Source organism: Oreochromis niloticus, linkage group LG15 (genome assembly GCF_001858045.2).
Source record: "Oreochromis niloticus isolate F11D_XX linkage group LG15, O_niloticus_UMD_NMBU, whole genome shotgun sequence".
NCBI classification, from domain to species: domain Eukaryota; kingdom Metazoa; phylum Chordata; class Actinopteri; order Cichliformes; family Cichlidae; genus Oreochromis; species Oreochromis niloticus.
Window position 1 is genome coordinate 6,815,710 of NC_031980.2, and position 11,350 is coordinate 6,827,059.

An 11,350-nucleotide genomic window follows, 5' to 3' on the forward strand; every position below is an offset into this window, starting at 1 on the left:
AGTATTTTCAGTTCATTCATGTTCAGTGTATTTTTCACTTGTTCTCATTTCCTGTTTTTCCTGTGCCAACTCGTTTCATGTGTCATTATCCAGATTATGTTCAGCTGTGTACTCACCGGTCTCTCATTATCATCCTCATCAGTCTGTGTATTTACGTCTTCAGTTTCCACTCGTTCACCGTCGTGTCATTGATGTTGTTTACGCCGTATGTGTGTCCAGTCCAGCCAGCCAGTTCAGTCAGTTCAGTTCAGTTCAGTTAAGTTAAGTTAAGTCAGTTGTTTCATGTTCTGCTCATCCGCTCATCATAATAAACACCAGCCTTCACCTACCTGTGAGTCCAGCGTTTGGGTCCTCCCTTTCCTCGCACCCACACACGACACCCCTGACAAAGTAAAGCGGTGGTTTCCAGCCTCTGTGGTTTAGTGCTGTTTTCCCAAAACATTTTTAGAATGTGTGCTAACACAATGTGTGTTAAGTACCCATCAGTGTCAGAGAACAAGATACATATAGTAGTTTCAAACATCAGTTAAAAAGACGGTTGATTGATAATCAGTTTTGTCAGCATTGAGGTGGTTTTATTCTCCCAGTGGCATCTTGTTTTATCGTTTTTAGTATAGGTTCTCTGTTATGTATTTTTTTTCTCATTTCTCCTTTCTACATTTTATTTTTATTTTATTTTATTTATTTATTTTGTTTTTATGTTGCTTTTAAGATCTCATATGAATATGAATGAAAATTTTCAAACTTATTAATTAACACATTTAACATTAAGGCAAGAAGCCTTTAAATGTGTTGATATTCAGTCAACTAGAGACTTTTGAGGAATACAATTTGCATCATAGTATTTTTTATATTATTTTTTATGTAACCTTTTTTTAAAAAAAGAAAAAAAAGAAAAAGGTTATAGGTCAATATAGACAGCTGTCCATAGAACATAAGAGTACATTTGATCTGACCAGAAATTAGTCCAAGAAAAGCCCTTTACTCAGAGGAAGACCCCCTTGATTTCATGGTTCACCTCACATATCAGTGCTGAAGTCACTTCTGGTTGCTCTTTAAGTTAGTGAAAAGAAAGCCAGAAGGTGACCACTGGACAGAAAATAAATTCTAACATGAGGGTGCAGACAGTAATAAAACAAATATAATCCATGTCTGAAGAAGAACAGTGCAGAGCTTTATTAAAAGTTTCCAGTGAATATAATCAGTGAGACTGTGAGTAAACAAAGTGCAGCTTTTAAAAAATACAAATGAAGTATTTAGAAAGTCTCCATTCTGGAGACCTGCAGGCTATATATAGTCCTATGAAACACATACATTTGCTTTATAACAGTAACAGGTACACAGGTTCCGTCTGAAGAAATAACTTGGAGGAGTGACAAAACATTTCTCACACTGAAAATATTACATCCAGATGAACAGAATCGACTTTGTGGGTTCTTACATGGATGGTTGAGCCTGTGTCAAGGGAGTAACAGGTTACATTACAGATTTAGATGTTAGTTACAACTATCTATCTATCTATCTATCTATCTATCTATCTATCTATCTATCTATCTATCTATCTATCGATATACATACATACATACATACATGTATACGAGCGTCCCCACAACCATCTAAAGAAACAAAAAATTTAAAATATGTAGAAGCTGCTTTGATTGTCATCAACTCAATGTATGGTGGGTATCAGCTGTTATCACTCTCATAGATATAAATATTAGAGGGAAGAAGTCAGTCTTCTAGTTGCCTCAGCAGGCTGCGTTTCACCATTGTTTGGTAAGATTAGGCAAAGCTAACTGATTTGGTTATGGAAGGATTTTATTTGGGTTACATTTACCTTCTGTATTTACTCTCAGTTGCTTTCTGTTTGTTAAAACTGATGAAACATGATATCTGGCTTACAGTTTATGTGAAAGTTGCCCAATAAAGTATGATCATGAAAGTGATCCCAACTGATGAGACACAATTAATGTGCTAAAAAAAACAAACAGGTGAGAAAAATATAAATTACCTTCATTACATTATACTCTAAGATTTACCTTACATTATACTTTGTAGTTTTCATATTATAGTTAGTATATTTTTAATGTTGTAAAAACAAACAAATATCTGTTTTGATAGGTTCTCAAATCGATTTTTTTCAGTTCAACTGTAATGAGTACTGAGCTGATTTGAGGGGAGATGTTGCTTAACCTCAGAATTAATCATTAAATCACAAATAGCCTGCTGTAAGAGAGGAGATCTTTGGACTTAAAATACTATTTTCTGTGCCAGCAGAAAAATCACAAGTTCTCAAAGCTCTCATTGAGATGTTGCTCCCACAGCTATATCTGTTGTCATTAACAGAGTTTGGGGAGCTTGGACTTTCTGTTGGAAATATTCAGCAATTTTCTGGCGCAAAGTGGACAAACGAATTGAAGTAAAGGCATACAGGAGTGGATTCATGGTACTATTTAGAAATGTTACTGATCCAACAGTGTTCCAGCTGTCTTCACAAAACTTCAGCAGGCCCTCAATTTTTAGGGAAATAGCTACCAAACTAAGCACATTAATGACAAGATATGGCATCCACAGGGCAACAAAGGTCACAATGATGCTGGTAATCAGTCTGTTGGTCTGTGGATTGTTGAAAAAGGCTGCCCGATTCACCTTTCTGTAGAGACTGATGTATGAAAAAACAATGACAGAAAGGGACACAGATCCTACAAGAGTCTCTGTCAAAACACCAGCAATCCTCTGGCCATCAGAAGAGTGTTTATTTTTGCATTTTGTCCAGTGTTGCTGTTCTACCAGCTGTCGAAATACTAACTCAGGAATGGAGAGGATCATCGCAGCCAGCCAGAGTGGAACCAGCAGCTTATTTGCTCCTACCTGAGGTAAAGTCCTCTCAAGGTGCACAACTTGAAGGTAACGCTGGATGCTCAGCACAGTTACAGTCAGCAGACTTCCATAAATGCTGCAATAAACAAAGTATGTTATGAGTTTGCAGAACACCAGGCCAAAGATCCAACCACGGACAAAATAGTAAGTCCATATTGGAAGGGTAACCAAGCAGAGCATGTCTGACACAGCCAAACTCAGCATCAAACTCTGGCTCAGACTGGACATGTTCTCCCAGTTTGGCTTGAGAATGATGACAGCAATGTTTCCAGGGAATCCCAGCAGAAAGCAGATGAACATCACCACTGCAGGAACTAAACCGGTGGTGTTCCAGGAGGGATGAGGTGAAAATCCAGGAGAGGAGATGTTATAGGTAACCATTGTGGAGGTGAGTTGTGCCATGCTGCAAACTTGCTGTCAGTGTTGTGCACTGAGCAAGTGATGATGATAAATGTGCAGTCAGGTCCACAAGGTGTTCTCTCTTGATGTAGAAAAGAGGAACTAAAAACAAGGAACCCCTAATGGTCTCTTTGGAAGTAAAGAACATTTGCATGTTTCTTTTAAACAAATGGTGAAACAGGTTTATTTAGACATGGACTGGAAGAATATTTGCAATGTTTGCAATGCTTTATAAGCATTAAGAGCTGTAACCTCTGTGTTGTTACATGAGTGACCTTTGAAAATTTTAGTCAGCTTTACATACACTGAACTGACACCAGTTTGCCTCTTCTTGAGAGTCCGTCAGAACAGTCGTGACTTCAAGACTCCTGCACTCTGGCTATGTATTCTGTTCAGTTATCTATCAGATGCTTTGGTTGGTTGGTTTTATTATACTTCATATATTAAATTTTGCCTGTTTCATAGGTAACAGGTGCCGGGTTGCAGTGCCTGTGAACAGTTGTGTAAAATGTATCATGTACCACATGCCTGAAAAACCCACAAAGGTGACAAAAAAGGTTGAATCCTCCTCAGGTATATTTTATTAACCAATTTACTGTCAACATTGTCCCTCTCAACATTTATCCGTCATCACCTTGCTGTATATATGTTGTCTCTCTAGACATCTTTCAGGATAAACAAAACACAAGCATGACCAAAACATATTATCTATTTGATACAGCAGTATGTGACAGATGCAGTTTAAACACATACATATACTTCTAACCATTTTTTTACACAAATTTGTACATATCAACTTTTAGCTTGAATATATCTTACACAGGGAAACCAAAACTAACGAAAAAAGTAACAGGACAGTCACAACGTCAAACACAACTACACTTACCTTATAATTAACCACAGTTTTTATGAGTTTGCGTACATACCTGATACCTGTGAAAACACAAAGACAAATATGACACGACAGACGTGGCTTGTTCTCACTGAATCCTCCAAAGCTACGAGGGAGACGAGCGGGACTGACGCCCCTCCTCTGTGACATCTCAGATAATGATCCATGGAGATCTAAGTCTATGTAAAGAGGTCTGAACATCTAGAGTAGCAGGTAAATGAGGAAACAAAGAGTTGATGCCATTTTTGAAGAGACTCAATAATAAGGGGTGCTGTGTGTAAAATCGCATGGTATAAATGAAGTTACTTTCTAGTCTGATCTGTTACAGTTGAGATGCGCTCCAACCTATCTGTTACAAACACCAGCATACGTGCTGGGCGCACGGCCATCGATACAAAAGTCCTTTGGATCCACTTGATTATTATGCTTAGACCTCTCGAGGGAAAGTCAAAGGCAGGGAAATTTAAGTCTGAATCATAGCATGAAATGGGGCTGATAACAGTTAAAGACATCAGAACAAAATATACGTATGTACAGTATATTATACAATAACTTAAACAATGCTGAGTGCTGAATGAATGTTTCTTTCTCAACAAACATATTTTCACATCTCTGTCTGATGATCAGCTGTAACCAGCACACAGCTGAGATGTTGCTTAACCTTAAAAATGTTATATTTACACCAATCACCAACAGCTTTAAAATGGAGAATACCACACCCTGTGTGCAACAGTAGGAAAGAGGAGATCTTTTGACCAAAAAATACATTTCTAGCATGACATGGGGAAAAACACATCACCAAAGAGCTTTCAGCTTTGAAATATTACTTCTGCACTGACATCTCTTGATGAAAACAGATTTTGAGGAATTCTGAACTTCTATATTAACTGTTGAACAACTTTTTGGCACCAGGTGCCCAAACGCTTAGAAGTAAAGGCATACAGGAGTGGATTCACGGCACTATTTATAAATGTTACTGATCCAAGAATGCGCCAGCTGTCTTCAAAAATCTTCTGCAGGCTCTCATCATTTGAGTAAATAGCTGCCACACCCAGCACAGTTACGGTACGATATGGGATCCACAAGACAACAAAGGTCACAGCGATGCTGGTAATCAGTCTGGTGGTCCGTGGATTGTTGAAAAAGGGTGCCTGATTTACTTTTCTGTAGAGACTGATGTATGAAAAAACAATGGCACACAGTGACACAGTTCCTACAAGAGTCTCTGTCAACACCACAGCCATCCTCTGCCCCTTGAGGGCGTATTGACTACTGCATGTTAAAAAGTGCAGTCTTTCCACCGGCTGTTGAAAGACTTAAGCAGGAGTGGACAGGATGATCACAACCAGCCAGAGTGGAACCAGCAGCTTCCATGCTTTAACTTCATGTAACCTCCTCTCAAGGTACACTGCCTGAAGGTATCGCTGGACACTCAGCGCAGTCACAGTCAGCAGGCTGCTGAAAATGCTGCAATACACAAAGTACATTATGAGTTTGCAAGAAACCAGGAAACATGACAGCGATGTTTCCAGGGAATCCCAGCAGGAAGCAGATTGACAGCACCACTGCACCAATCGCACCACTGGACCAGAAAGAATTAGGTAAATATCCAGGAGTGGAGGAAATGTTCAAGGTTATCACAGTAGAGTGGAGTTGTGCCATGCTGCAGGTTTGCTAACAATGTCGCGCACTGATCAAGAGATGATGATAAATATGTAGTCAAATGAGTGAAACAGAAACTGATAACAAAGACACTGTGACGCCGATGCAAACGACAAAAAAACCAAAAAAACAAACTAAATATAACATTTGCATTCAGTGTAGGATTTTACATGTCATGGCGCTTTCTTTTCTTGGAAACAACAATTTTCTTAGGCTATTTGCAGTCAGTTTGACATGATTCTACTCAAGGAACAGAAGCTGACAATATGAAACTAAGACGATGACATTTCCATATGATAATAACATGAAATTAAAACCACTGGAGCAGAACATAAATAAACCTTGAGGTGAGATTATGTTGCAAACTGTTGTTCACACAAAAATGTGCTCAATAAAACTGCATTAAACCCTTCTTGCAAATTCTTTAGGTATTAATGCATGTAGTACACATCCTTTACTATTCAAATGAAGTTTATGCACAAGTTCAATAAGGAAGATAATCACTCAACTTGCTGCTTTCCTGAATGTTTGGCTGCTTTGCTGTTCTTTTAATGATTACCACTTTTCCACGCTCAATCTCAGTAGTGAAATCATTACTGTAGTCCAATCGTCTGGTTTCAGTTGTTGCTGTCAGTCATTCTCCTTTTCAGAATCCCTTTCCATTTAACAACCTCCTTCCCATCTCCACCTTAGACACCTCAGCCAGAGCGCCATCCAGCCTCAGTCATCTTCACCACCACCAGCGTCTGTGGGGGTCCTGTCCTAAATCCTATTAGTGCATGGATTCTGTTCTTCCATGATGGGTCATCGGAGTCTAATTGGAAAGTACATTAGTTGTTCTTTCACTATAAATCATGTTCAATTCTTTCAAGGGATTTTTCCTTTTTGAAATGACACATCATCAGATGAATAAGACATGAAGAGCCTGTGTATTCATTTAACTACACCTTGGTGTGGCAGGAGACCAGTTGTCTAAGATCTGATTTGGACAGATGGCTGTATTGTTTTAAGGTTTAGGATCTGTGTCCACATGGTTTGAATTGCAATCTCAAGCAGTGGGGTCACTAAAACTACATTTATGGTGCTGATTCAGAATCAGAGAAACTTTATTCATTCCAGAGGGAAACTGAGTAACTCACCCCGTTAGACTTTTTTTGTGTGGGTTGTGGATGTCTATGGGGACCCTAAATGCAGCGCCTGTACCAATGAGTCCACTGAGCCCAAAAGGTGATGAATAACTACGTTAAATTTGAGTTTTTAAGACTTTTATTTTTATTTTAACTATTGTTTTGGTTTTGGTTTTTTATCTTTTTTTTGCTGGTAGTAATGTTGTATATTTTTGTGAAACTTTGGATTAATGCCAGATAAATTACAACCATAAATATAAAATTTGACTAAAGCCAGAAAAAAAGGTTGTGTTGTTGGAAGATAATTCAAGTACGATGATATGTTAAACGGAACACATATCATTTTAATTTAGATTGAATTTTCTGACCCACATATGAAAATAGTGCACCATCTGCTGGTCACTTAACTCTTGGCCTCACTGTAAAATGCAGACAGTGGTATTTCTCCCCATCACTTTGCTATGAATAATATATACTCAACACGTTTCTGTAGAGACTGATGTATGCAAAAACAGTGACATAAAATGACCCAAATCCTATCAGGAACCCTGTCAACAACAAAGCCATATTCCGGCCCTTTGAGCAATAGTGAGATTTGCAGCATGTTATTGCTAATCTTTTACCAGAAGAACCACTAAAACAGGATCACTGTGACCTGCCAGAGTGGAAGCAGCAGCCTGCTTGCTTCAGCTTCATCTAACTTCATCCCAATGTAGTCCATCTGAAGGTAACGCTGGACACTCACACTCACAGTCTGTATAAACATTGCAGTAGCCGAGCTACATTACCAACTTTTAGGCTGAAGGTCCAGCTGTAAAGGAAAGAGTAAAACCACACTTGAATAGTAAGCATGCACAGCAGGTCTGACACAGCCAGGAAGCAGGTAGACTTTACCGCTGTGGGAGGAGATGTTGAGTTGTTCCTTGCTGCAAGCCAGATGGCAGTGTTGTACACAGAACGACTGATAGTGATAAATGTGCACTCGGGTGAAGAAGCTGTGGTCAAATAGAAACAAATAAAAAGGAAACTTTAATGCTGAACATTTGCCTTTATGGTTTCAGGATTTTTGCATAGCTCTTTCCATGAATCTTTATTTTTAATAGATTCCTAGTGAAAACCAGTGCAAGAACACCTGGAAGTAGAAGTCAAACACTAATTTTTATACTCAAATATTTATGGCATATTGAATATTTTCTACTTTTTAAACACTTTGAGACACATGAAACTAACATGAGGACATCTCCATCTGATGATCATATAAAAAACCTCCAGAACAGAAACTAAATGAGCCTCAAGGTGGGACTTTTTTTTTGTGACCAAATTCTGTTAAGATGGCGAACTGATAAACACATACGAAACGTCCTGCTACATTTTGTAACTTTACGTGTTGCGTTCATTAAAAGGCACTTGTTCCTTGCTGAGGACTTGTGTCAGCTACCATTACATCCTGCTATTCGTGCAAATGTTTTAAGCATTCATGTGTATAATACACATCATTTACCATTACAACTATGTGGACTATTCAAGGAGAGGGTAGGAGCTTGTATAATGTATAATAACAACACCCAAACTTGATTCATAAACCAATTATCTCTTAAGATTGAGCATACATTTTCATATTTAGGAGTTCATGATATACAATTGGAGATTTTGTCGATTTTTGCCAACACCGACACCACAGTAGAAATTTAAAAAAGGGAGAAATAATTCCCAGTTTAGGTTTTTCTTAAGTTTTGTCCCTGCCCATCTCTGCTTCTGTTTGTATTCTCACGAATTGTAAATAAAGCTCATCCGCAGTAAAGTCAGTGCCTGCACTTGTGTTCTTCTCTTACCACTCCACACGTCTGTTGTTGCAGCAGTGACAGTGCTATTAACAGCGAGTTTGAGAAATGGCTGCAGTCACCGTACTGTAAGGTGTTGACAGATGTGCTCTTCGGACCTTCCTTAGTTTAGATAAGTGTTCTCTTTTCACATAAATGGCCTCCATGACTCCTTGGTCAAACCAGCATTCCTCTCTGTCCAGGATGTCTGCATTCTCATCACTAAAGCTGACCAGTAGTCTCTAAATGCACATAGACTGCAGAGTCCTGACTCGACAAGGTGGCTCTTCTGTGTTGGAGCATCGACTTAGCTCACAGCTGTTTGGTTTCCACAGTGTATAATTCATAACAAACAGTGTCTGTATCTGGAAGTCGGGATTTTAGGATTCTTGTTGCTGTAGATCCTAGTGGTGTCGTGCATGTCGTGCACACATTGGTCAATCTTGTTTCAAAGTTTAAAACTGTACAAAAACAAAAACTGTAACAGTATATAAACTAGTAAAACAATGATTCATCTTCAACCACCTACACCATGGAAAAAACACCATGATTTAGATATTAGTTACAACAAAATTGAGAAACTTGCATCATATGAGACATTGCAAAATAAAAACAGCTACAACAGAATACATCTATCTATCTGTCTATCTATCTATCTATCTATCTATCTAGAGATAGATAGATAGATATATCCACAGCGTCTACACATCATCTAAAGAAACATAAAATGTAAAATATGTAGAAGCTGCTTTGATTGTCATCAACTCAATGTATGGTGGGTATCAGCTGTTATCACTCTCATAGATATAAATATTAGCGGGAAGAAGTCAGTCTCCTAGTTGCCTCAGCAGGCTGCGTTTCACCATTGTTTGGTAAGATTAGGCAAAGCTAACTGATTTGGTTATGGAAGGATTTTATTTGGGTTACATTTACCTTCTGTATTTACTCTCAGTTGCTTTCTGTTTGTTAAAATTGATGAAACATGATATCTGGCTTAAAGTTTATGTGAAAGTTGCCCAATAAAGTATGATCATGAAAGTGATCCCAACTGATGAGACACAATTAATGTGCTAAAAAAAAAAAACAGGTGAGAAAAATATAAATTACCTTCATTACATTATACTCTAAGATTTACCTTACATTATACTTTGTAGTTTTCATATTATAGTTAGTATATTTTTAATGTTGTAAAAACAAACAAATATCTGTTTTGATAGGTTCTCAAATCGATTTTTTTCAATTCAACTGTAATGAGTACTGAGCTGATTTGAGGGGAGATGTTGCTTAACCTCAGAATTAATCATTAAATCACAAATAGCCTGCTGTAAGAGAGGAGATCTTTGGACTTTTCTGTGCCAGCAGAAAAATCACAAGTTCTCAAAGCTCTCATTGAGATGTTGCTCCCACAGCTATATCTGTTGTCATTAACAGAGTTTGGGGAGCTTGGACTTTCTGTTGGAAATATTCAGCAATTTTCTGGCGCAAAGTGGAAAAAGGAATAGAAGTAAAGGCATACAGGAGTGGATTCATGGTACTGTTTACAAATATTAGTGCTTCAACAGTGTTCCAGCTGTCTTCACAAAACTTCACCAGGCCCTCAATTTTTAGGGAAATAGCTACCAAGCTCAGCACATCAATGACAAGATATGGCATCCACAGGGCAACAAAGGTCACAATGATGCTGGTAATCAGTCTGTTGGTCTGTGGATTGTTGAAAAAGGCTCCTCGATTCACCTTTCTGTAGAGACTGATGTATGAAAAAACAATGATAGAAAATAAAACAAAACCCACCACTATCTCTGTCAACAACACAGCCATTGACTGGCTCACAGAATAGTATTGATGTTTGCAATATGTCCAGTCCGATTGTTCTACCAGCTGTCGAACCACTAAAGCAGGAATGGAGAGGATCATCGCAGCCAGCCAGAGTGGAACCAGCAGCTTATTTGCTCCTACCTGAGGCAAAGTCCTCTCAAGCTGCACAACTTGAAGGTAACGCTGGATGCTCAGCAAAGTCACAGTCAGCAGACTTCCATAAATGCTGCAATAAACAAAGTATGTTATGAGTTTGCAGAACACCAGGCCAAAGATCCAACCACGGACAAAATAGTAAGTCCATATTGGAAGGGTAACCAAGCAGAGCAGGTCTGACACAGCCAGGTTCAGCATCAAACTCTGGCTCAGACTGGACATGTTCTCCCAGTTTGGCTTGACAATGATGACAGCAATGTTTCCAGGGAATCCCAGCAGAAAGCAGATGGACAGCACCACTGCAGGAACTAAACTGGTGGTGTTCCAGGAGGGATGAGGTGAAAATCCAGGAGAGGAGATGTTATAGGTAACCATTGTGGAGGTGAGTTGTGCCATGCTGCAAACTTGCTGTCAGTGTTGTGCACTGAGCAAGTGATGATGATAAATGTGCAGTCAGGTCCACAAGGTGTTCTCTCTTGATGTAGAAAAGAGGAACTAAAAACAAGGAACCCCTAATGGTCTCTTTGGAAGTAAAGAACATTTGCATGTTTCTTTTAAACAAATGGTGAAACAGGTTTATTTAGACATGGACTGGAAGA

At 38.6% G+C, this 11,350-nt stretch overlaps 1 protein-coding gene across 1 annotated transcript; it reads right to left on the bottom strand.

Moving 5' to 3' along the window:
• Positions 1-5,049: 5,049 nt before the first annotated feature.
• LOC109194772 (C-C chemokine receptor type 4-like) lies at positions 5,050-11,126 on the bottom strand. The gene is made up of 3 exons (XM_019345552.1): positions 10,737-11,126; positions 5,494-5,736; positions 5,050-5,424 (listed from the first exon to the last, which is right to left on the bottom strand). The coding sequence occupies exons 1-3, from the start codon at positions 11,124-11,126 to the stop codon at positions 5,050-5,052; spliced, it is 1,008 nt and encodes a 335-aa protein (XP_019201097.1).
• Positions 11,127-11,350: the final 224 nt, after the last annotated feature.